Source organism: Cherax quadricarinatus, chromosome 65, assembly GCF_038502225.1.
Source record: "Cherax quadricarinatus isolate ZL_2023a chromosome 65, ASM3850222v1, whole genome shotgun sequence".
Classification (NCBI taxonomy): Eukaryota; Metazoa; Arthropoda; class Malacostraca; order Decapoda; family Parastacidae; genus Cherax; species Cherax quadricarinatus.
Window position 1 is genome coordinate 8,154,993 of NC_091356.1, and position 27,592 is coordinate 8,182,584.

The 27,592-nt window shown below is 39.0% G+C and overlaps 2 protein-coding genes across 3 annotated transcripts in view; both read right to left on the bottom strand.

The window, feature by feature from the left end:
- Nucleotides 1–27,036, bottom strand: part of LOC128700509 (UDP-glucosyltransferase 2) — a 41,070-nt gene extending 14,034 nt beyond the window's left edge. Inside the window, exons 1-5 of the mRNA XM_070098921.1 lie at nucleotides 26,894–27,036; nucleotides 2,733–2,882; nucleotides 1,657–1,929; nucleotides 1,243–1,436; nucleotides 240–335 (exon numbers count right to left, since the gene is read on the bottom strand). Coding sequence (XP_069955022.1) covers nucleotides 240–335; nucleotides 1,243–1,436; nucleotides 1,657–1,929; nucleotides 2,733–2,882 — 713 coding nt within the window. The 5' untranslated portion in view covers nucleotides 26,894–27,036. The remainder of the gene's footprint in view (nucleotides 1–239; nucleotides 336–1,242; nucleotides 1,437–1,656; nucleotides 1,930–2,732; nucleotides 2,883–26,893) is intronic.
- Nucleotides 11,651–18,809, bottom strand: LOC128700513 (uncharacterized). 2 transcript variants are annotated; one of them, XM_053793758.2, is made up of 4 exons: nucleotides 18,144–18,809; nucleotides 17,600–17,793; nucleotides 14,508–14,610; nucleotides 11,651–13,782 (listed from the first exon to the last, which is right to left on the bottom strand). In XM_053793758.2, the coding sequence occupies exons 1-4, from the start codon at nucleotides 18,318–18,320 to the stop codon at nucleotides 13,654–13,656; spliced, it is 603 nt and encodes a 200-aa protein (XP_053649733.1). In that variant the 5' UTR covers nucleotides 18,321–18,809; the 3' UTR covers nucleotides 11,651–13,653. The 2 variants fall into 2 exon arrangements, with proteins under 2 accessions (XP_053649733.1, XP_053649732.1); XM_053793757.2 differs by having other exon boundaries at nucleotides 14,508–14,658; nucleotides 18,144–18,806.
- Nucleotides 27,037–27,592: the final 556 nt, after the last annotated feature.

The window sequence follows — 27,592 nt, forward strand, 5'->3', positions numbered from 1 at the left end:
ATATATTTCATATATAGTAATGATTTTCATATTCATCTTCACTGAGTTTAGACAGGACTCAGTTACTGACTTTCACAGAATGATTCAACGTCATTGTTTACAATCCTTAGTGGGTTGCCCCACTTCCCAGCAGTCCTCTGTTACACTATAAGAAATAGACAGGCGAGGGAAAATACTGTTACACGGGCTTAATGCTGCATATAATTAACGATAATAAAAAGAAACACGTTCATACCTACCTGTTTATCAATAAAAGACTAGCATTAAGGCGAATTTCTGAAAGACTTGGCATGTCAGGGGGACACAGGCCTCTCTTGCGACATTCTTCTTCTATCCTGAAGGTAGTAGTAAATGGAGTCAATTATTGATGGAAATAGTGTATTACCGCACTGAGATAAATTATTGTTAGTAACAGTCAAACGAGGATTTAAAGTAGACACAATAACTTGTGATTTAACGGTATTCTTTCACTAAACTATGTTTACATTTAAACATCCTGTGTATCAACTGTTAACATAATCCAACTCATTAGTGAACATATCAAAACATAGAACGGGTTGGGCTTGGTTCTATTCGTGTTATTACGATTTCGTTGACCCTAGGAACACTCTTCAGGTATACTCCAGATATACACAATTACCACCAAACCAGCTAGGGTTGTATTCTACTGCTAGATTGCTCCTGTTACCATGGTTACTGTTGACCAACATGACAGAATCGTCCGTTTTGTCCTGTTTGCTTCTAGTTCAGAATAAAAACACAATTGTAGGAGGTTAAATGAGCTGCAATGCAAGTTGCACCCACTGATACAATCCGTGCACAAAAGGTTTTTGTTTATAATAGTTTCAAGTCATATGTTTCCTATCTCGTTTCCGAGGTTCAGTCCTAGACCGAGTCGTAGATGCGATGATTTTCTGACGCAACAACATAAAGTTCCTGTAAGCTCTTATTAATAAATAACATGTTAAAACGTAAGATGCACAACAAAATTAAGTGGGCCTAGATAAAACTATAAACAGTATGAAAATATCAATAGTGTGAAAATGTCAAAAGCGTGAAATTTTCAACCTATAAAAATATTAACAGTATGAATATATTGTCATATAAAAATATCAACAGTATGATTATATTAACAATATAATCCACATATCCATTATCCAGTCATAATACTTCGCTATTGTAAATGAAACACTTCAGGTAGTAACACAAAAAATAATTTAAAAAGCGCAAATAATTACGTACCTGTTGGCCGCAACATAAGACATGAGGAAATCACCGAGAACCTCGGATAAAGTGCTGATTGCTCGCTGCATGAAGGTCATAGGATGTTTGTAGGCCAATATAGGAGAGGCATCATAGGAAGGAAAGCGTGGGTTACCTATCATTGATGTCAGAGGCCCTATCAGCCCTGCTGGATTCACGTATACGAAAGGAACCTGCCAAGGAATAAGTAGGATACCATAATAGTAAACTACGCGGTTACTGAAATAGCAATAATACTAAAAATAAAAGTAATGAAGATTATATGAACAATTAGTGTTTCTCTGTTTCATCACTGTGTAGAAATAACTATGGTTTACATATGTACATTACCTACATATTTTACTAAATACTTTAACACATTAAAACACACATTTAACATGATACATGACTTACCTTCATCTGATAAATCAATGACAAGAAACAGTCAGACATAAATACGCTGAGGAGAACCAAATCAAAATCTTCTTTCAGTAAATTCTGAACTTCTTCTTTCGCCAGAGCATCAGAACACAGAACCGGTGTTACACTTAACAGTGAGAGTGGGGCAGACATTTTATGTCCAGTGAACATATTGGGAGTCCTGTCCAGTAAATCCACGCCTGTCAGGACCACCTCACGAACATTGTTCCGTTCCTTTGATGGCTTGATCGGGGTCACTATCGTAACCTGTACAAACAAAAAAGAAGAAATATAAGCAGGTGTAAGTATGATAGGCATACTCTTCTATTTTTTAATGCTGGCTGAGGACCAGTGAGCAATATAGTCATTCCTAAATGTTGTTGGTCAGGCAACATGACAATATCTCCCCACCCTAATGACTTTCAACTCATGCTGGTTACTTGAATTTGATATGATAATATCTATATGAACTGTGTGCTTATGTTTAATACTTTTATTTTTCGTTGATATTAACATTGTTTTCACTGCGTTGTGTATACGTTTTTATAATCGTTGAGTGACCTACTAGATCAAAGTGCTCCATATATGTGACTTCCACTACTACTGCTACTACTACAACGACAACTATTGCTAATAATACTATTATTATTATTATTATTATTATATTCATGGGTAAACGCTAACCTTGCAAGGTAATGGATGTAAGGGCCTACCTTTACTACAATATACTGAATAACCATTGTCTACTATTACTGACAAGAAAAAAGATTTTACAGTAAACTTGAGAAATAATGGTGTGAAACTGTATACATTTATATTCTAACATGCAAACACTTTCTCAGGTTACTGAACTGAAATTACATATTTTTTTTAGGAGATAACGCAACATAACATGTTATTTGAGAGGGATGACAAAAATAAATCTGCATGCAATATTAGAAAGTGTAATTACAACTTCATAGGTAATGAAATCTGTAAATTAATCTCTCTCTCTCTCTCTCTCTCTCTCTCTCTCTCTCTCTCTCTCTCTCTCTCTCTCTCTCTCTCTGCATTAATCACATTAGACCGACCTGGTTGTTATCATCAGCCAAGGTATTGATGATTGCCATATAAAAGTTTTTGTGACTACGAGAAGAGATGGGTGCCAAGAAGAGTATTTTGCTAGCCAGCACTGTCTGCAACACTGCAGCACTCACCAGCACTGCTACCCACCACTGCATCTAGAAAACAAAGATTTAATCAGTGTTGAATGACACAAACTAACTAAAAAGAGTAATAAATGTTAGTATACAAAAATTGAAACATTTGAAAACTAACCCATAATTGACTGAAAAGTCACATTGTCACTAGGTAATTGTCCAGTCAGACCGAAACGTCGTAAGTTTCATTCTCTTATGTGCGGGCTATGTGTGTATTGTGTAATCCATAATTTAAAGCGTAAGTTTTAAATTTCACTGTCTTGACCTTATTGATTACTCAAGAAGGTTGTACCATTCTGTCGTATGTGCGAGAAGTAATAGTTGGTAGGTAGACAGCAGCCATCCAGGGTGGTACTACCCTCTTATCACACGAGTGTGAATCAAGGGTAGTAGGTTGGTAGACAGCAGCCATCCTGGGAGGTACTGCCCTCCTATCACAAGTGTGAATCATGGTAGTAGGCTGGTAGACAGCAGCCATCCTGGGAGGTACTGCCCTCCTATCACAAGTGTGAATCATGGTAGTAGGCTGGTAGACAGCAGCCATCTAAGGAGGTATTACTCTCCTACACCATGAGTGCAAAAAGTAGGTAGTATATAGTTTGGTAGACAGCAACTATCCAGGGCACTAAATTAATGGACTGTCGTGGTTCTCCACAGTGGCTAGAAAATGGCTTAAACATTTGGGAGAGAAAAGGTTTATTATGCGACGTTTCACTCACAGTGAAGCTTTAGAACAAAATGATGAAGTCTTACTGTGGGTGAAACATGAAATAATGATGGTTTCTATTTCTGAAATTGGCTTTTGAAATTGCAATATCAGTGTCTCATCTCTCTCGATACACTCGCGTAGTTCATTAATCACTTGTAACACTAACGTTAGGTGAATGGCCGTCCACAACAGTGAAGAAGAAAATCACCTTATTGAACAAGCCTTTTAACTTTAGTGAATGACTTGAAACAGACTGAAGCATATAGTAACGTTAACCCATTAAATAACTGTTAAACGATGTCATGACTCACGAAATCGTAATGATATGATTGTGAGGACTCGTCACGGGTTCAAACCCTACTCGTTCCGTGGTTTGTTATACAAAGTGATGACTGTGACAACCAGTCGACAAGCGTGTATAAAAAGCGAATACAACAAACTTTTACTGTAAACAATGCAAGTATTGTTTACCAATCTGTGGGTTCCTGGTTCGAAGTAACTTAGCTCTTGTTAGTAAGACGCTGCATGACGCCTGCGGGTCTGGCCTTTCCCAGTTAATAAAATATTCTCTTGCTGTATGGATTCTTTAAGGTCGGTCACTGATGACGAATCTATGATGGTTAGTTGCCTAGGTGACATCTGATGGTGACCTTAGATTTCAAATTTCTAGATACAACCTCAAAAGTATGTCTTGAAAATTTGATGATTTAAAGTAAAAACAGCAACTACTGCTACTACTACTACTACTACTACTACTACTACTACTACTACTACTACTTCTTCTACTACTGATATTACTAGTGCTACTACTACTGCTACTGCTACTACTACTACTACTACTACTACTACTACTTCTTCTACTACTGATATTATTAGTGTTACTACTACTGCTACTGCTACTACTACTACTACTACTACTACTACTACTACTACTACTACTACTTCTTCTACTACTGATATTACTAGTGCTACTACTACTACTGCTACTGCTATTACTACTACTGTTGCTGGCGCTGCTGCTGCCTTGCTACTGCAACAACGCAAGGAACCGTGCTGGTCCATTGTGATACTTGATTATAGCCAAGGACTGGCTGAAATGTCGAGTTTCCGTAATTGAGAATCCTTGCAGCCATAGTGTTGTGACTTGTTACTGCCACAGTGTTGTGACTTGTTACAGCCACAGTGTTGTGACTTGTTACAGCCACAGTGTTGTGACTTGTTACTGCCACAGTGTTGTGACTTGTTACAGCCACAGTGTTGTGACTTGTTACTGCCACAGTGTTGTGACTTGTTACAGCCACAGTGTTGTGACTTGTTACTGCCACAGTGTTGTGACTTGTTACAACCACAGTAACACTCACTACGAAAGCAAAAGACTTGGCAGACGATGCAACATCCCCCCAATGAAAAGCAGGGGTGTCACTAGCACGTTAAGAGACCATACAGTAAGTGTCAGGGGCCCGAGACTGTTCAACTGCCTCCCAGCACACATAAGGGGGATTACCAACAGACCCCTGGCAGTCTTCAAGCTGGCACTGGACAAGCACCTAAAGTCAGTTCCTGACCAGCCGGGCTGTGGCTCGTACGTTGGTTTGCGTGCAGCCAGCAGCAACAGCCTGGTTGATCAGGCTCTGATCCACCAGGAGGCCTGGTCACAGACCGGGCCGCGGGGGCGTTGACCCCCGGAACTCTCTCTAGGTAAACTCCAGGTAAACAGTGTTGTGACTTGTTACAGCCACAGTGTTGTGACTTGTTACAGCCACAGTGTTGTGACTTGTTACAACCACAGTGTTGTGACTTGTTACAGCCACAGTGTTGTGACTTGTTACAGCCACAGTGTTGTGACTTGTTACAGCCACAGTGTTGTGACTTGTTACAGCCACAGTGTTGTGACTTGTTACAGCCACAGTGTTGTGACTTGTTACAGCCACAGTGTTGTGACTTGTTACAGCCACAGTGTTGTGACTTGTTACAGCCACAGTGTTGTGACTTGTTACAGCCACAGTGTTGTGACTTGTTACAGCCACAGTGTTGTGACTTGTTACAGCCACAGTGTTGTGACTTGTTACTGCCACAGTGTTGTGACTTGTTACAGCCACAGTGTTGTGACTTGTTACAGCCACAGTGTTGTGACTTGTTACTGCCACAGTGTTGTGACTTGTTACAGCCACAGTGTTGTGACTTGTTACAGCCACAGTGTTGTGACTTGTTACAGCCACAGTGTTGTGACTTGTTACAGCCACAGTGTTGTGACTTGTTACAGCCACAGTGTTGTGACTTGTTACAGCCTCAGTGTTGTGACTTGTTACAGCCACAGTGTTGTGACTTGTTACTGCCACAGTGTTGTGACTTGTTACAGCCACAGTGTTGTGACTTGTTACAGCCACAGTGTTGTGACTTGTTACAGCCATGATATTGTGACCAGTTGCAGGCAGGCTATTGTGACTTGTTGCAACTAAGGTATTGCGACTTGTTGCAGATATGGTATTATGACTTATTGCAGCCACGCTATTGTGACTTGTTGCAGCCATGGTATTGTGACTTGTTGCAGCCATGGTATTGTGACTTGTTGCAGCCATGGTATTGTGACTTGTTGCAGCCATGGTATTGTGACTTGTTGCAGCCACGCTATTGTGACTTGTTGCAGCCATGGTATTATGACTTAATGCAGCCACGGTATTGTGACTTGTTGCAGCCATGGTATTATGACTTAATGCAGCCATGGTATTGTGACTTGTTGCAGCCATGGTATTGTGACTTGTTGCAGCCATGGTATTATGACTTAATGCAGCCACGGTATTGTGACTCATTGCATCCACGGTATTGTGACTTGTTGCATCCACGATATTGTGACATGTTGCAGCCAAAGTATTGTGACTTGTTGCAGCCACGGTATTGTAACTTGTTGCATACACGGTATTGTGACTATTTGCATCCACCGTGTTGTGACTCGTTACAGCCATGGTATTGTGACTTGTTGCAGCCACGGTATTGTGACTTGTTTCAGCCACGGTATTGTGACTTATTGCACGCACAGTATTGTGACTTATTGCAGCGTTGGTATTGTGACTTTTAATCTTCTCAAGATATCAAGTTACCAGATAACATTATCTCTGAGATATGGATCTATCTGTGTGCACTCATGTCTCTAACTCCTCTCCATTCTGAGAAGAGCTCTTGATCCAAGCAGATGGAGCTACCTTCTCGTTTCTAAAATAAAATCTGATTACCTCCCTTTCCCTAAGCACTGTATGACCCCTCAATATTTAGCGCTTCCTGACAAATATATAGTATTATTAATAATACTATTTCCAATACCATTATTACTACAAATACTATTATCACCCCCACTTCTACTGCTACTACTACTACTATTACTACTTCTACTTCTACTACTACTGCTGTTACTACTACTACTTCTACTACTAGTATTTCTACCACCACCACTACTACTACTACAAACAATAATAAGAGAGAGCTGGCTCACAGCTGGTGACCTCAGACGGAGGTGTCGACTATGAGACCTGTTTATGTAAACTTTTATACTCAGCGGTACTGAACGCAAACTTAACTTAGAGACCTCATATAACCTTGCGGTAATGAACGTAATTTATTTTACCTTTTCCTAAATTTAATTAAATGTATCATAAGTTAAAATTTATTAAAAAAATAAAATAAAATATATATATATATATATATATATATATATATATATATATATATATATATATATATATATATATATATATATATAGTACATGTTGTTACGTGTGTATCACCGATTATAAGGCGAAAATCTCATCCAGCTTCTCAGAGCTGGGGCGTGTGCCCAAAATACAGAGAGAGAGAGAGAGAGAGAGAGAGAGAGAGAGAGAGAGAGAGAGAGACAGTTGCAAGATTCTGTACGAGGCACAAGTACGCTCACACCTTGAGTATGCTCCACTTTCTTGGTTTGCCTGCCCCCCCCCTCTCATCTGCGACTGCTTGACAGAGTAGAGAACAGAGCAAGACGTCTCATCTCTCGCCTGGACCCATCCTGGATAGATCTGTCATTTCAGCAGAGCCTTCAACATAGGAGGGATGTGGGTGGCCTTACTGTTATGTACAAGGCCAATATTGTCAAAGTACCACACTTGGATCCACTTCGAGGACATCATGAAACAAGCTTTTATGCCACAAGACGGGCAGAAAGCAGCAACTTCACTCTGGCTGTACCCTTCTCCAGAACATCACTCCATTTGAGATCATATATACCCAGGATAACTCGATTATGGAAAACATTCGTACAGAATAATGATGTCAAAGAGATAAAGTCAGTTGATCAAATGAAAATGCTGGCCCACAGATGGCTCCAACTTCATCCTGTTTCCTACTTGTATGTCTCATAACAATAAAAATGCTTTCAAATAAGCTGATGTAGGTAACAGCTCTTAGCTTGACAATAAAGTTAGGAATCCTTAACCTGTAAATAGCTTCTCAATAAAGCTAGGAATCCTTAACCTAACCTTGTCAAACCCCAACTCAACGGGAACCCCAAGTGCAGAGGTCTGACGGAAATCAAAAGCGTCCTGATGGAGCCACTATGCTACCCTGGAAGGATGGAAAGCAGATTGCCTGGGACTACACCTTTGCCGCCACATTGGCAGACACCTACTTCCCTTACTCCATAGTGGAAGGGGGTGGAGCTGCCAGCCACAAGGAGACCCAGACGACTCGCAAATATAAAGACCTTTCCCCTTGCTACAACTTCATCTCAATAGGGTTGGAGACCCTTGGAGCGTGGGACAAATGTGCTCTAAGTTCCTCAAAGAGCTGGGTGAAAAGCTCATCATAGAAACCAAGGACCACAGGGCGGCCAGCTTCCTCTTTCAGAGACTCAGTGTTGTGATCCAGAGAGGAAATGCCTGCAGCATTCTGGGCACGCTGCCCACCGCCGGGGAGCTGGACGAAGTATTCGAGGTGTAGCTCTGAGTTATCTATGTTGTTTTACTCCCTATTGTATTTTATGTATAAATGTACATATGAATATATCGACTCGACATGAAGAAGAAGCACAATTAGTTTTCGAAACCATGAACATGCATTGCATATAAAGTATTTTTTTAGTTAAATATGAAATAAAAATTCTATGTGCATTTGCTATATATCAAGTTACATTTTTCTTAAGAGTGTATAAAATTACTAAATATATTACAAGATAAAAATCCACATGCTACCAGAACTTATACTTTTAAACTTGAGATAGCTAGTTGCTATCTCAAGGTCACGAGCTATTTATACACATAATAACAATTTCCATTATTTTTTTCTGATGTGTATGTCTGTCCTTACGTGTGTGCACTGAGTACATATACGTGGAGGGCTGGTTGGTAAATGGGGTTTAGAGCGTATCAACCACATGAGGGTCATTAAAGCTGCATGTAGTCTGCTCGCTACTAGTCAAGGATACTTTGTCCTTAATATAGGAAATAAAGTAACATTTCGGTGTATATACAATGAGTGATACTCGCCTCTCAGCGCATATATCCTGTGTGCATGGAGGGGTGTATATCTCCAGCTCCGAATTCTTTGATTAATATCAGTACCACATATGGTTCTCAAACATCGCATCTCCACTTACATCTGACTCTTGCTCACTCCTACAAGATGTTATACCTCCCTGCCCAGTGCATGAAATCACTCCTTCCGTTGATGATCATTTAACAGTTCAAAATATTTCCTCCACCTCCCCATCTAACATCTCCCTTCTTTTGCTTTAAGCTACTGAATTTGTTTCTCAGATTTTCTCAACTTATTAATCTAACTCCAAAACTTTTTCTTATTCTCAGAAAAGTTGTTGATAAAGCCTCACCTACTCTTTCATGGGATATCTTTTTTCACTCCTTTATTATTCTTTTAACCTCTTTTCCTTTCCGTATACTCCTCTGTATATCACTTCTACATTGTAAAACTTGTCATATGCTAGCTTTTTCTCCCTCGCTACCCTCATTTCACCAACTACTCCTCTTGCCACTTGCATCCACTCTCCTATACCCACAAACCTCTACTGTACACTTAACACTGCGTTCTGAAATGTACACCTTATCTTTCCGATTCTCTCTTAACCTGTATTATCTGTAGCCTCACCTGTCTTGCAATAGTTGCTTATGTTTTACCATAAATATCTCATTATTTACCTATTTTTACTTAACTTTTATCTACTGATGACATTCTCTTTGTGCTCTTCTACCTCTTACCCTCACTATAGCTACCACTAGTGATCATTATTAATATTATTAAAGATTCGCCGGTATTCTCCCGGCCCGGGCCTTTTCCAAATGGTGGCCCGGCCTTGGCTCCTTCTTTAGGGAGTGTCTGAGACCTAAGTCTCCCATGGGAGGAGGCCCAAGTACCTCCTCATCTTTGGGACCAATTGTTCCCAGGCCTAGCCACAAGCTAGGCCTCTCTGGTCTGCCATCCCCGCCCCAAGGGGGTTAATGGGAATGACAGTCTTGTGAGCTGTAAGCTCGGGCTCAGGCACCTACCCTACCCTAGAAGGCATGGTGTCGATCCATAGTGATCAGATGTATCTATCGGCCCTATATAAACATACACGTCCACATGTCTACCCATCAATAGTTTTTACTAATATATTTTCTAACAAATTGCAGTTATTTCTTCATGTCGTATCTATTGTACTTATTTATTGTCTTTTTTTTTTCTTAAAATGTCTTGCCTATTATCAAACGTTTTTTCTGTTCACAATTCAGTTAAGGCCCCATTATCATTTAATCATGGTACTCCAAAACTTAGTTTCTATGCCATCTACAACAGTGTCTCCCACGCGTTTGATTCATTTCATGAGGGGAGCACTAAATTCGCAAGAGTCGTGGGAGAATGAGTGATAATCACATTTGATCCAAGGAAAGGGAGGGTAGCTACATTATTATTATTATAATCAAGGGGGAAGCACTAAACCCGTAGGATTATACAGCGCCTATGGGGGGATGGAAGGCATTCAGGCTTAATTCAGGGAACTGGAGCACAGATCCAACTGGAGCACAGATCCAATTCCCTAGATCAAGAGCCCCTCACCAGCGTCAAGGAGCCTTCCTTGAGGGGAGGGTAGCTACAGTTATTTGGATCAAGAGCCTTTCACTTCCCTAAGTCACCTTGAAAGGTGTTGTAGTTACATAAAAAATGTTTAGATTGGCGTTTAACGCGTAGGTTTCAATTTGCTGATTTTATTTAACAATTTGAGATATTTGTTTTAGTGCTATTGCTTAAGAATGTCTCTACCTATCGGCTTCATACTTTCAACACTGGTGCAGCCTACTTAAAGGAATGTATAGATTTTTAAAATGCTTTGTAGGTACCATTGTAAAGGACACAAAATCTGTAACGAATCTTTATTCAGTGTATCTGTTACAAGCCTCAGTTCGTAACTTTATTCAGGTACAGGTACACAAATACAGTGACATAAATTATCATACATAGCAGTATATGTGTAGATTATCTAGGATAACCGAAAGAAAGTCAAAGTTTTGGTTTCCTTGTAATTATTATTATTATTATAATCAAAAAAGAAGCGCTAAGCCACAAGGGCTATACAGCTTCCTTGTAATAACTTACTTAAAACTTGAAAGTTAAAACAGGTAAGTAATTAAACTATGTGAAAAGCAGTTACAATTAAAGGAGATATACTAGTTCGTAATTTCAGTTATATAACAACTGAAATATCTTACCACCATATATGAAATTTCTGTAGCTACCCTACATAAATATTTTTACTCAGTTTCATTTAGGAGATAACTTTTTATTTAAAACCTACAACAAATTAAAAATAAAGGATTATTCAGGACATGTTAGGTAAACGTTCAGACAACAGATACCTCATAATATAACTGATATTATTATTATTATTATAATCAAGGGGGAAGCACTAAACCCATAGGATTATACAGTGCTTGGGGGAGGGATGGAAGGTATTCAGGTTTAACTGAGGGAACTGGAGCACAGATCCAGTTCCCTAGATCAAGAGCCCCTCACCAGCATCAAGGAACCTTCTTTGAGGGGATATAACTGATAAAAAAACAGGAAAAATGGTCATAGTGTCTATTTTATTCAAATAGTCGTAGTACAAGGAGTAAGACGGAGAGCGAGACCGTAGATGAACAAGGAATTTATAATGGGTAGGGGATGTGTAGATCAAATGTTTATACTGAAGTACAGAAGTGAACATAGATATTATCTTAATAACTAAAATAGGGACATGTCTGCTGAGTGTCACATACAATGGATGTAAATTATTCTACACTGACAGAATCAACAGGAAATAAGGCGGAGTTGGTATGTTAGGGAAAAAGGTATATTGATGCTTCAGTAACAGTACAAAAGATGCACGTTCTCGAATGACACGAAAAAGGTGTTATATACAGGCCCTCAAACCTCGATAGTGACCATAGTAAACTTCTTTGGGATGAAATTGCTTAGGCATCTTAAAAATAGAAATGAAGTTTTAATGGGAAATTTTTAACTTTGGCTAAATCAACCGGAACAATTAAAGACAGGTAATCTAGAGTTTAGTGACTTTCTCGTAATGATCCAGAAATGCTTTTTAAAACAGCGTGTCGGAACCAACTAGAGGGACTAACCTGGTGGACTTGGTTTTGCCAAACAAGGGTTTTAAATGATTGTGAAGAACCATTAACTGGTCTCTTCAACGAATCACAGCAAAAAGGTATTGTACCGGATAAGTGAAAAATGGCACATGTGATACCCACTTGCAAAGCTGGAGATAGGTCCTTAACTTCAAATTATAGATTAATCAGTCTAACTTCAGTTATGGGAAAGTTCATGGAATCAATAATTGCTGATGTAGTTCGAAGCCACTTTGAAAGATATAATTTGATCAACGAATGTCAGCATAGTTTTACAGAGCAACAGAGAGTTTCTAATAATTGGAAGAAATCGGAATGGGGACTTTTCACGAGTGGTGTACCAAAGAGGTCACTGGTGGGACCATTATGGTTAAAAATGTACATAAACCGCACGGATTTGGAAATAAAAAGCAACGTAAGTCTGCCGATGGCACTAAAATAGGCCGTCACATAATTTCTGATGTGGACACTAGAAGGCAACAGATGATTTGGATATGTTGGTGTGATCGGAGAAGTGGTACACACAGTTGAACTTTGACAAGTGAAACGTTCTAATCCTAGGATAAGGAAATAACTAAGGCACTTACAAGCTAAACATGGTAGATTTTAGACAAAGTCAATACGAGAAAGATCTAGGAGAGATAAATATCGCGTTGAAAATATTTAACCAAGACAGTACTCGCAGCAATGGATTCAATTTAGAGAAATTTAGATAAAACTCCCAGGTAATTTGAGACAAAATTATTATGGAAGCTTCAAATGTAAGTTGAACGGGTACATGAGTGGGTTAGAGTGGTTTTGAGGGGGACTTGTTTAGCATAGGCCAGTAAGTTTGCTGCAGTATTCTTTCGTTATGTACTTATGCATGTTCACTCTGTTTCGTGATATAAAAGGGAATTAACCCCATTTGGAAACTAGTCTATATGGTTATCAGTCGTCGTTGATTCAGAATTTTTCTAATTTTTGAAAATCGCTCATCAATTTTCGTTGTTTCATAGTTCTAGCTCCTGGTAATTTTGAGTGTTAATCAGTAGTGTTTGGCCCTTTCGTCGGTGTTAAGATGCAGCGGGTAGACTTCTTGAATATGTGCATCTCTGGCTTCTGGGTCTTTTAAAACTGATATAAAGGTCTTGGAGTACTTGAGAAGATTGAAATACAGCTCCTGGATCTGTTAATAGACCAGCTGCAGCTACTATTTAGGCTTCTGAGGCGGGGCTACTAGGTTTCCAGCAAGGGTTGAGACACAGGAGGCTGAGGTTATGTGATACTGGGATAACTCTCTCAGGTTATGCAATGACTCAGTATCTGTTATTAACTTATCCTTGGTAACAGAAATTACCTCATCCATATAAAGTATAATAATAGTTTCCCATCGAAGCACTCGGACCTAACAGTGCATGGAATGGAATGACAGGAAACATTCATTAGGCAAGAACAATTTTAATCAGTTTTGGCCTTGGATTTGGAGAAGAGCCAGGAACACAAGGAAATTATAAGTCGTACTGAGACGTAGCTGATAATGACGAGCAAAACAACTACTGTTGCCCACACGTCTACGTTGTACAGCTCGTACCTGAAATTATAACAACACTCTTAAGACAAGATGGAACTATGGTATGAAAAACAGAAAAAAATTAATAAAATTAACAAAAGCTTAAATAAAGAAAAATGAATAGGTTTTCATTAGGTGAGTTACTGCCATGATTTTTACCACGACTCCTTCAAAGATATATATATATATATATATATATATATATATATATATATATATATATATATATATATATATATATATATATATATATACATATATATCTCATTGTGTTCTACATGAAATTAATAACCTAGTAGATAAAGCAGATGAATTATATTCTGATCATCCACCTGTTTCTCTAAAAACAATACAGATATCATTAAACAGAAAACAAATTTTTATTGCCATGACAATGCTATTAAAACAAAGAGTAAGGGGCAAATACACGCTAATACATTGGGGTGAAGACAATACCAATTCTTGAACGAAAATAAAAGAAAATTTCAAGGCTAGCCAAAAACTGAAAATGAAATCTAAATGTTTCTCTCTGTCCTGGATCATTGCAATGTTTAGGATGGACTGGAGCTTTTTTTTTCTAGCTTCCCTTCCGGATATTTTGTTTTGCTGGGAAATGATTCTTCCAAAATATTGTGACCTTCATTCTTTGGTTTTTGTTTTAATTATCTACTAAACGACAAAACATACGATGCTACATGTTACTTTTATTAATGCTAACTTATATATTGAAGTAGAGTTGTACTAACCATGGCATGGTGACAGCAGGACACCGGAGATGGTATGCTCCCTGGTGTCGTATAACATACTTGATCCAGTAGAGGGCCACCTCTGCTGGCTCTTGTGGACGATCTATCATAATTTTGGACCTTCTTGTTAGGTTTTAGTTTCTCTATTTGTCTGAGGACCATGTCACTAGTTACTGCAATTGTACATAGTTTATTATCCTGTTCTACATAATCTATTATTTCAGGAATATCGCTAGTATTTTCCTGGGTGAAAACTGAGAGGAAGTAAGTATTGAGAATTTCACACATATCCTTATCACTGTCAGTGATCTGACTAGAGTTATTCTTAAGTGGGCCAGTCTTGTCCCTAATTTTACTTTTGTATACCTGAAAGAACCCTTTTGGGTTAGTCTTTGAATCCCTTGCGACCTTAGCCTCATAATCCCTTTTTACTTTTCTTATTCCTTTCTTTATTTCTCTCTTTAATTGAATATATTGATATCTTAACTGCCCATCCCCTCTTTTGATACACCTATATATGCCTCTCTTTTGACCAATGAGATGTTTTAATCTAATGTTCATCCATTTGGGATCATTTTTGTTAGATCTAATTTCCCTACTCGGAACAAAAGTTGTCTGGGCAGCTGGAACTATGCTTTGAAAAACGTCATATTGGCAACCAAGATCATCTACCTGACCCATAGTCAGGACATCCCAATTTAGCCCACCCAGGTAATTTTTCGGTCCCATGAAGTGGCCAAGCGAAAATCTGGGACAGAGATTTGATTGCAGTTATCTGGGTAATTCTATGAAATATTAAAACTAAGTGATTTGTGATCACTTTCCCCAAGCTCATCATTAACCTCAAGATTATTAATTAGTGAATCTTTGTTGGCAAGAACCAAGTCAAGCAGATTGTTTCCTCTAGTTGGTTCTGTCACAACTTGATCTAAAAAGCAATCCTGAACCGTATCAAGAAAGTCACTAGACTCAAGATTTCCTGTCATATTGTTCCAATTAAGTTGTCTAAAGTTAAAATCTCCCATTATCACAACATTTTCATATCTAGATGCCTTATGAATTTCGTCCCATAACAGCTTACTGCACTCCCTATCAAGGTTTGGGGGCCTATAAATCACGTCCAAAATTAATTTGTCACGTCCCTCGAGAAACTGTAGCCAAACAGATTCAGTGTTCGATGCTTCTAATCTTATATCAATTTAAATTTTCTCGGACAAACACCGCCACTCCACCACCCTTCCTGTTGACCCTATCAATGTGGAATAGTTTATAACCCTGTATGTTGCGTTCAGAAGGCATTTCTCTATCTTTCAGGTTGAACCAGGTCTCTGTTATACCAATAATATCTATATTACGATGGAAATAAATGGTATAAAATACCGACACAATGGAAATATAAACACATATGCAGTATAATGTGATCCTTTATTGACAACGTTTCACCCACACAGTGGGCTTTTTCAAGTCACACACAGATCTGTGTGTGACTTGAAAAAGCCCACTGTGTGGGTGAAACGTTGTCAATAAAGGATCACATTATACTGCATATGTGTTTATATTTCCAATATCTATATTACCTACACCTGCAAGTAATCTTAGCTCATCTATCTTATTTCTTAGACTCCTACTATTTGTATAGTAAACCTTAAGGGCGCTAGTCACTCGTTGCCCTCGCGTATCTCTCTTTGTTTGTTGATCAATTGATTTGCCATTACTAGCAACTTTATTTTGAATATTGTCTTTTAAACATATCCCTGAGGTATCCCGGTAATAACTGCTCTTTTTAACCCTAATGCTGCAGCCTGATTGTTTCCCACAAACACCCATACCTCTATAATCTATCAGTTTAAATTCCTAGACAAGTCATCAATTACCCTCTCAATTGAATTGGCTAATGCAATCACTCCATCCCCAGAGAGATGAGCCCCATCCATTGCATACATATCACGTTTGCCAAAGAATAGGTCCCAGTTATCAATGAATGGGATTGCAAGTTCCTTGCAGTACCTGTCTAGCCAGCAATTTATACCAATTGCCCTAGACATCCATTCATTGCCCACTCCCTTTCTAGGCAAGATGCTACATATGACTGGGATCCCTCCCTTAGACCTAACTACTTCTATGGCTAACCTGTACATATCCAGCAGCTCCTCTCTCCTGCCCTTCCCAATGTCATTACTCCCAGCATTAAGACAGATAATGGGCTTGTTCCCATTAACTTCCATAATATTATTCAACCTGCTGTGTCACCAACACCAGCTCCAGGAAGGCACACTCTCTGTCTGACCTTTCTGTCTCTGTTACAAAATGCACGGTCCACATATCTTACCTGAGAACCGCCTACTATTAAAGTATTCTTACCTTGATTAGCAGGGGAATCAGTGGTACTTTCAACCTCACTAACCACTGAAGTACACTCGTCTTGGAGAACAGAGAATCGATTTCCTACCTTCACATCTTCTCTATTGACTCTCATCTTCCTTCTTCCTGAACTGTGAACACTTGCCACTTAAAGCGGCTGCCACTATCACTGCTGGTGACCATTCCTTCCTTACCAGCTAAATCCTTCTCACACTCGCTCCCAAGCTCATCTATGCGAAGCTTCAGCTTCCTATTTTCCTCCTGAAGAAGTAGAATCTCCTTCCTCAACACTTGAACCTGAGATTTTAAAACACTACAACAAGCCATGGTGCTTGGTAACAGCCCACGGGCTAAAACGTTGTGTAGTTTTAAAAATAGGTTAGGTAAATACATGAGTGGGTGTGGGTGGGTGTGAGTTGGACCTGACTAGCTTGTACTGCTGGCTCTGGTACAGTGCTCCATCCTTGAGTTGGGATGACCAGAATGGGTGGGTCATTGGGATAATCCGGGGGGTGGGTCATTTATCTAATCCGGGGGGGACATGGACCTACTCCGCATGGGTCAGTAGGCCTGTTGCAGTGTTCCTTCTTTCTTATGTTCTTATGTTCTTAATATTAACAGTATAAACCACATATTTCCATTATTCCCATCATAATACCTCGCTATTGTAGATGAACCATTTTAGGTATTCACAAAAATAATAATTTAAAAAATCGCAAATAATTACGTACCTGTTGGCCGCAATATAAGAGAAGAGGAATTCGAGGACAAGATCAGACAAAGTGCTGATTGCTCGCTGCATTAAGGTCATAGGATGTTTGTAGTCTAACATAGGAGAGGCATCATAGGAAGGAAAGCGTGGGTTACCTATCATTGATGAGAATGGCCCCATCAGCCCTGCTGGATTAACGTATACGAAAGGAACCTGCCAAGGAATAAATATAATAGTAAACTACAAGGCTCTGTAATACGTGCTACTACTACTATACTACTACTACTACTACGACCATTACTACTATTACCACCACTACTACTACTAGTACTACTACTACCACCACTACTACTACTACCATTACTACTACTACTACCATTACTACTACTACTGTTACTAGCAAAAATAATAATAGCAAAAAATAAAAGTAATCAAGATTTTATAAACAATTAGCGTTTCTCTGCCATTATATCATTGTGTAGAAATAACTATGTTTACATATGTACATTACCTACATTACTTTAACACATTAAAACATGCATTAAACATGACACATGACTTACCTTCATCTGATAAATCAATGACAAGAAACAGTCAGATATAAATACGCTGAGGAGAACCAAATCAAAATCTTCTTTTAGTAAATTCTGAACTTCTTCCTTGGCCAGAGCATCAGAACACAGAACCGGTGTAACACTTAACAGTGAGAGTGTGGCAGACATTTTATTTCCAGTGAACATATTGGGAACCCTATCCACTAAATCCACGCCTGTCAGGACAAGATTCCAATGCTCTATTTATTCATGTAAGAGATTTTAACCATCCAATTGATTTTCAAAAAGTTGAGAAAGTAGTATCAAGCAAGTCCATGGTCGACAGGAATATAATTGAATCTTGTTTCATAAAAAGCAGTTTTGACAATAATATATTTCCTTTGGTTTATATAAATTAGATCCATTTATAATTAATAGAATTTGGGAAGAATTTAATAATACACTGGACAAATAAATAGCTTGGGGGTGAGTTGTGCAAAGGACCTATCCAAGTTGGCTCGCCGCGCGTCACGTGTTTAACCGTTGTGGGATCTGATAGTGAGGTGCTGGCCGGACCCCTTATATAGCTTCCTTGGATGCTTCACTTTTATAGTTCCTTGATAATGTGAGTAGTCACGAAAGCGCTTGGAATTTCTCTATTCTTTCAGAGTGGTTGTTTTGCATATTTTGAAATCACCTGTTTACTGTGATCTTATTGCATATATATATATATATATATATATATATATATATATATATATATATATATATATATATATATATATATATATATATATATATATATATATATTATATACATATATATATATGTCGTGCCGAATAGGCAGAACTTGCGATCTTGGCTTAAATAGCAACGCTCATCTTGCCATATAGGACAAGCGAAAATTTCTGTATGCAATAATTTCGCCAAAATCATTCTGAACCTAACGAAAAAAATATATTTCACTGTGTTTGTTTAGTATTAAATTATTATAAACAAAACTAAAATATATTTAGTTGGGTTAGGCTAAAATAAATTGTTCTTGTTATGAAAAGGTTAGGTAAGTTTTCTAAGATTCTTTTGGTGCAAAATTAAATTTTTTTACACAAACATTAATGAAAAATATATATCTTTAAACGTATAAGAGAAAATTTCAGAAAGGACTTAATTTTAAGGGGGCTGTAGGGCAAATTTCCGCGCGCGCTCACCCAAAAATCGAAAAATTATGGAAGTTGAGTTATATATACCGAAAAATAGCTTAATGTTGCAGTTCAAGAACTGTAGTGTAAGGCACCCTTCTGGCAAGACAGTGATGGAGTGAATGATGGTGAAAGTTTTTCTTTTTCGGGCCACCCTGCCTTGGTCGGAATCGGCCAATGTGCTAATATATATATATATATATATATATATATATATATATATATATATATATATATATATATATATATATATATATATATATATATATATATATATATATATATATATATATATATATATATCGTGCCGAATATGTAAAACTGGTCAATTAGCAAGAACTCATTTAACACCCCTTCAGTGTGCAGGCACTGTACTTCCCATCTCCAGGACTCAACTCCGGCCTGCCGGCTTCCCTGAACCCCTTCATAAATGTTACTTTGTTCACACTCCAACAGCACGTCAAGTATTAAAAACCATTTGTCTCCATTCACTCCTATCAAACATGCTCACGCATGCCTGCTGGAAGTCCAAGCCCTTCGCACACAGAACCTCCTTTACCCCCTCCCTCCAACCTATCCTAGGCCGACCCGTACCCCGCCTTCGTTCCACTACAGACTGTTACACTCTTGAAGTAATTCTGTTTCGCTCCATTCTCTCTACATGTCCGACCCACCTCAACAACCCTTCTTCAGCCTTCTGGACAACAGTTTTGGCAGTCCCACACCTCCTAACTTCCAAACAACGAATTCTCTGCATTATATTCACACCACACATTGCCCTCAGACATGACATCTCCACTGCCTCCAGCCTTCTCCTCGCTGCAACATTCATCACCTATGTTTCACACTCATATAAGAGCGTTGGTAAAACTATACTCTCATACATTCCCCTCTTTGCCTCCAAGGACAAAGTTCTTTGTCTCCACAGACTCCTAAGTGCACCACTCACCCTTTTCCCCTCATCAACTCTATGATTCAACTTTCATTAACCCATCCGCTGACACGTCCACTCCCAAATATCTGAATACATTCACCCCCTCCATACTCTCTCCCTCCAATCTGATATCCAATCTTTCATCACCTAATCTTTTTGTTATCCTCATAACCTTACTCTTTCCTGTATTCACCTTTAATTTTCTTCTTTTGCACACCCTACCAAATTCATCCACCAATCTCTGCAACTTCTCTTCAGAATCTCCCAAGAGCACAGTGTCATCAGCAAAGAGCAGCTGTGACAACTCCCACTTTGTGTGTGATTCTTTATCTTTTAACTCCACGCCTCTTGCCAAGACCCTCGCATTTACTTCTCTTACAACCCCATCTATAAATATATTAAACAACCACGGTTGTTTAATATATTTAACAATATATTAAACATCCACGGTTGTTTAATATATTGTTAAATATTGTTAAATATCAAGTGACATTTTTCTTAAGAAAAATGTCACTTGATACTTAAGAAATGCAAATGGATATTTTTATTTCATATTTGACTAAAAAAAATAATTAATACGCCGTGCATGTTCAGGGTTTCGAAAACTAGTCGTTCTTCCACACACACACACACTTTATATATATATATATTTTTTTTTATTCGCCGGTATTCTCCCGGCCCGGGTCTTTTCCAAGTAGTGGTGACCCGGCCTTGGCTCCCTATCTGGGAAGTGTCTCGAGACTTAAGTCTCCCATGGGAGGAGGGACAAGTACCTCCTCATCTTTGGGACCAAGTGTCCCCAGGCCTAGCCACATTCCCCGCCCTCACGGGGCTCGTAGGGAGAAGCTAGGCCTTTGGTCTGCCATCTACCCCGCCTCGAAGGGGCTCGTGGGGATGGCAGCCTTATGAGCTGCAGATGGTAGCAAGCTCAGGCCTTGAACCTTTCTTTATATATATATATATATATATATATATATATATATATATATATATATATATATATATATATATATATATATATATATATATATATAGAGAGAGAGAGAGAGAGAGAGAGAGAGAAGTTGCAGAGATTGGTGGATGAATTTGGTAGGGTGTGCAAAAGAAGAAAATTAAAGGTGAATACAGGAAAGAGTAAGGTTATGAGGATAACAAAAAGATTAGGTGATGAAAGATTGAATATCAGATTGGAGGGAGAGAGTATGGAGGAGGTGAACGTATTCAGATATTTGGGAGTGGACGTGTCAGCGGATGGGTCTATGAAAGATGAGGTGAATCATAGAATTGATGAGGGAAAAAGAGTGAGTGGTGCACTTAGGAGTCTGTGGAGACAAAGAACTTTGTCCTTGGAGGCAAAGAGGGGAATGTATGAGAGTATAGTTTTACCAACGCTCTTATATGGGTGTGAAGCGTGGGTGATGAATGTTGCAGCGAGGAGAAGGCTGGAGGCAGTGGAGATGTCATGTCTGAGGGCAATGTGTGGTGTGAATATAATGCAGAGAATTCGTAGTTTGGAAGTTAGGAGGAGGTGCGGGATTACCAAAACTGTTGTCCAGAGGGCTGAGGAAGGGTTGTTGAGGTGGTTCGGACATGTAGAGAGAATGGAGCGAAACAGAATGACTTCAAGAGTGTATCAGTCTGTAGTGGAAGGAAGGCGGGGTAGGGGTCGGCCTAGGAAGGGTTGGAGGGAGGGGGTAAAGGAGGTTTTGTGTGCGAGGGGCTTGGACTTCCAGCAGGCATGCGTGAGCGTGGTATAAACCTTGGTAATAAATACCGACAAGTTGGTTTAGAAAGACACGTAAGCAAACACTATAACATATTTATTAGAAAACGTTTCGGTCCTGGAACCTTGATCACTTCTAACATACAGAGGTAGAAAGACATTATATATATAGGCGGAGAGTGAGATGTGACGCACGTGACCTGAGGAATGTCATAAGAACATAAGAATGGAGGAACACTGTAGGCCTTCTACAGTGTTCCTCCATTCTTATGTTCTTATGACATTCCTCAGGTCACGTGCGTCACATCTCACTCTCCGCCTATATATATAATGTCTTTCTACCTCTGTATGTTAGAAGTGATCAAGGTTCCAGGACCGAAACGTTTTCTAATAAATATGTTATAGTGTTTGCTTACGTGTCTTTCTAAACCATGCGTGAGCGTGTTTGATAGGAGTGAATGGAGACAAATGGTTTTTAATACTTGACGTGCTGTTGGAGTGTGAGCAAAGTAACATTTATGAAGGGATTCAGGGAAACCGGCAGGCCGGACTTGAGTCCTGGAGATGGGAAGTACAGTGCCTGCACTCTGAAGGAGGGGTGTTAATGTTGCAGTTTAAAAACTGTAGTGTAAAGCACCCTTCTGGCAAGACAGTGATGGAGTGAATGATGGTGAAAGTTTTTCTTTTTCGGGCCACCCTGCCTTGGTGGGAATCGGCCGGTGTGATAATAAAATAAAAAATATATATATATATATATTATAATAAAAAATATATATATTTTATAATAAATATATATATATATATATATATATATATATATATATATATATATATATATATATATATATATATATATATATATATATATATATATATATATTTTTTTTTTATTTTTTTATTATCACACTGGCCGATTCCCACCAAGGCAGGGTGGCCCGAAAAAGAAAAACTTTCACCATCATTCACTCCATCACTGTCTTGCCAGAAGGGTGCTTTACACTACAGTTTTTAAACTGCAACATTAACACCCCTCCTTCAGAGTGCAGGCACTGTACTTCCCATCTCCAGGACTCAAGTCCGGCCTGCCGGTTTCCCTGAATCCCTTCATAAATGTTACTTTGCTCACACTCCAACAGCACGTCAAGTATTAAAAACCATTTGTCTCCATTCACTCCTATCAAACACGCTCATGCATGCCTGCTGGAAGTCCAAGCCCCACGCACACAAAACCTCCTTTACCCCCTCCCTCCAACCTTTCCTTGGCCGACCCCTACCCCGCCTTCCTTCCACTACAGACTGATACACTCTTGAAGTCATTCTGTTTCGCTCCATTCTCTCTACATGTCCGAACCACCTCAACAACCCTTCCTCAGCCCTCTGGACAACAGTTTTGGTAATCCCGCACCTCCTCCTAACTTCCAAACTACGAATTCTCTGCATTATATTCACACCACACATTGCCCTCAGACATGACATCTCCACTGCCTCCAGCCTTCTCCTCGCTGCAACATTCATCACCCACACTTCACACCCATATAAGAGCGTTGGTAAAACTATACTCTCATACATTCCCCTCTTTGCCTCCAAGGACAAAGTTCTTTGTCTCCACAGACTCCTAAGTGCACCACTCACTCTTTTTCCCTCATCAATTCTATGATTCACCTCATCTTTCATAGACCCATCCGCTGACACGTCCACTCCCAAATATCTGAATACGTTCACCTCCTCCATACTCTCTCCCTCCAATCTGATATTCAATCTTTCATCACCTAATCTTTTTGTTATCCTCATAACCTTACTCTTTCCTGTATTCACCTTCAATTTTCTTCTTTTGCACACCCTACCAAATTCATCCACCAATCTCTGCAACTTCTCTTCAGAATCTCCCAAGAGCACAGTGTCATCAGCAAAGAGCAGCTGTGACAACTCCCACTTTGTGTGTGATTCTTTATCTTTTAACTCCACGCCTCTTGCCAAGACCCTCGCATTTACTTCTCTTACAACCCCATCTATAAATATATTAAACAACCACGGTGACATCACACATCCTTGTCTAAGGCCTACTTTTACTGGGAAAAAATTTCCCTCTTTCCTACATACTCTAACTTGAGCCTCACTATCCTCGTAAAAACTCTTCACTGCTTTCAGTAACCTACCTCCTACACCATACACTTGCAACATCTGCCACATTGCCCCCCTATCCACTCTGTCATACGCCTTTTCCAAATCCATAAATGCCACAAAGACCTCTTTAGCCTTATCTAAATACTGTTCACTTATATGTTTCACTGTAAACACCTGGTCCACACACCCCCTACCTTTCCTAAAGCCTCCTTGTTCATCTGCTATCCTATTCTCCGTCTTACTCTTAATTCTTTCAATTATAACTCTACCATACACTTTACCAGGTACACTCAACAGACTTATCCCACTATAATTTTTGCACTCTCTTTTATTCCCTTTGCCTTTATACAAAGGAACTATGCATGCTCTCTGCCAATCCCTAGGTACCTTACCCTCTTCCATACATTTATTAAATAATTGCACCAACCACTCCAAAACTATATCCCCACCTGCTTTTAACATTTCTATCTTTATCCCATCAATCCCGGCTGCCTTACCCCCTTTCATTTTACCTACTGCCTCACGAACTTCCCCCACACTCACAACTGGCTCTTCCTCACTCCTACAAGATGTTATTCCTCCTTGCCCTATACACGAAATCACAGCTTCCCTATCTTCATCAACATTTAACAATTCCTCAAAATATTCCCTCCATCTTCCCAATACCTCTAACTCTCCATTTAATAACTCTCCTCTCCTATTTTTAACTGACAAATCCATTTGTTCTCTAGGCTTTCTTAACTTGTTAATCTCACTCCAAAACTTTTTCTTATTTTCAACAAAATTTGTTGATAACATCTCACCCACTCTCTCATTTGCTCTCTTTTTACATTGCTTCACCACTCTCTTAACCTCTCTCTTTTTCTCCATATACTCTTCCCTCCTTGCATCACTTCTACTTTGTAAAAACTTCTCATATGCTAACTTTTTCTCCCTTACTACTCTCTTTACATCATCATTCCACCAATCGCTCCTCTTCCCTCCTGCACCCACTTTCCTGTAACCACAAACTTCTGCTGAACACTCTAACACTACATTTTTAATCCTACCCCACACCTCTTCGACCCCATTGCCTATGCTCTCATTTGTCCATCTATCCTCCAATAGCTGTTTATATCTTACCCTAACTGCCTCCTCTTTTAGTTTATAAACCTTCACCTCTCTCTTCCCTGATGCTTCTATTCTCCTTGTATCCCATCTACCTTTTACTCTCAGTGTAGCTACAACTAGAAAGTGATCTGATATATCTGTGGCCCCTCTATAAACATGTACATCCTGAAGTCTACTCAGCAGTCTTTTATCTACCAATACATAATCCAACAGACTACTGTCATTTCGCCCTACATCATATCTTGTATACTTATTTATCCTCTTTTTCTTAAAATATGTATTACCTATAACTAAACCCCTTTCTATACAAAGTTCAATCAAAGGGCTCCCATTATCATTTACACCTGGCACCCCAAACTTACCTACCACACCCTCTCTAAAAGTTTCTCCTACTTTAGCATTCAGGTCCCCTACCACAATTACTCTCTCACTTGGTTCAAAGGCTCCTATACATTCACTTAACATCTCCCAAAATCTCTCTCTCTCCTCTGCATTCCTCTCTTCTCCAGGTGCATACACGCTTATTATGACCCACTTCTCGCATCCAACCTTTACTTTAATCCACATAATTCTTGAATTTACACATTCATATTCTCTCTTCTCCTTCCATAACTGATCATTTAACATTACTGCTACCCCTTCCTTTGCTCTAACTCTCTCAGATACTCCAGATTTAATCCCATTTATTTCCCCCCACTGAAACTCTCCTACCCCCTTCAGCTTTGTTTCGCTTAGAGCCAGGACATCCAACTTCTTTTCATTCATAACATCAGCAATCATCTGTTTCTTGTCATCCGCACTACATCCACGCACATTTAAGCAACCCAGTTTTATAAAGTTTTTCTTCTTCTCTTTTTTAGTAAATGTATACAGGAGAAGGGGTTACTAGCCCATTGCTCCCGGCATTTTAGTCGCCTCATACGACACGCATGGCTTATGGAGGAAAGATTCTTTTCCACTTCCCCATGGACAATAGAAGAAATAAAAAGGGACAAGAGCTATTAAGAAAAAGGAGAAAAACCTAGATGTATGTATATATATATATGCATGTGCGTGTCTGTGAAGTGTGACCAAAGTGTAAGTAGGAGTAGCAAGATATCCCTGTTATCTAGCGTGTTTATGAGACAGAAAAAGAAACCAGCAATCCTACCATCATGCAAAACAGTTACAGGTTTTTGTTTCACAGTCATCTGGCAGGACGGTAGTACTTCCCTGGGTGGTTGCTGTCTACCAACCTACTACCTACATATTATATATATATATATATATATATATATATATATATGTGTGTGTGTGTGTGTGTGTGTGTGTGTGTGTGTGTGTGTGTGTGTGTGTGTGTGTGTGTGTGTGTGTGTGTGTACTCACTTATTTGTGGTTGCAGGGGTCGATTCCTAGCTCCTGGCCCCGTCTGTGTGTGTGTGTGTGTGTACATATGAATATATCAACTCGACATGAAGAGGAAGAACGACTAGTTTTCGAAACCCTGAACATGCACGGCGTATTAATTATTTTTTTTAGTCAAATATGAAATAAAAATATCCATTTGCATTTGTTAAGTATCAAGTGACATTTTTCCTAAGAAGGTATAAAAAATTATTGAATCTATTTCAAGATAAAACTTCACATGTTACCACAACTTATACTTTTAAACTTCTGGACGTTTGATCAAAATATGAATTATCAACTTACCTCATCGACTGTCTGATGAAAACAGCGTTAAAAACACACTAAGAATGTTGAACAATTGCTTGAGAGAAGCACTCAACATCAGCTGCCTGAGCCAGCGATCACACTGCCTTGTGTTTACACTTTAATGCGGAGAGATTTTGTCATATAATCATGACTTGGTAACTGAATCGAGCTGGCTAGTTGCTAGCTCAAGGTCACGAGCTATTTATACACTAACACTTTATTCTTTCTGATAAGTATGTCTCTCTTTACGTGTGTGCACTGAGTTATAGTACATATACGTGGAGGGCTGTTTGGAAAATGGGATTTAGAGCGTATGAACCACATGAGGGTCATTAAGATAGAATCAAAAGGATAAGGTGTAGATTTCAGATCGCAGTGTCAAGTGTACAGTAGAGGTTTGTGGGTATAGGAGAGTGGATGCAAGTGGCAAGAGGAGTTGGTGAAATGATGAGGTAAAGAGGGTAGCGAGGCAGAAAAATTTAACATATGGCAAGTTTTTACAATGTAGAAGTGATATACAGAGGAGTATACGGAGAGGAAAAGAGGTTAAAATAATAAGGGAGTGAAAAATTATATCCAATGAAAGAGTGGAAGACGCTTTAAGTGGAAGACGCTTTATCAACAAGTTTTTTGAGAATAAGAAAACGTTTTGGAGTTAGATTAATAAGTTGGGAAAGTCTAGGAAACAAATTCAGT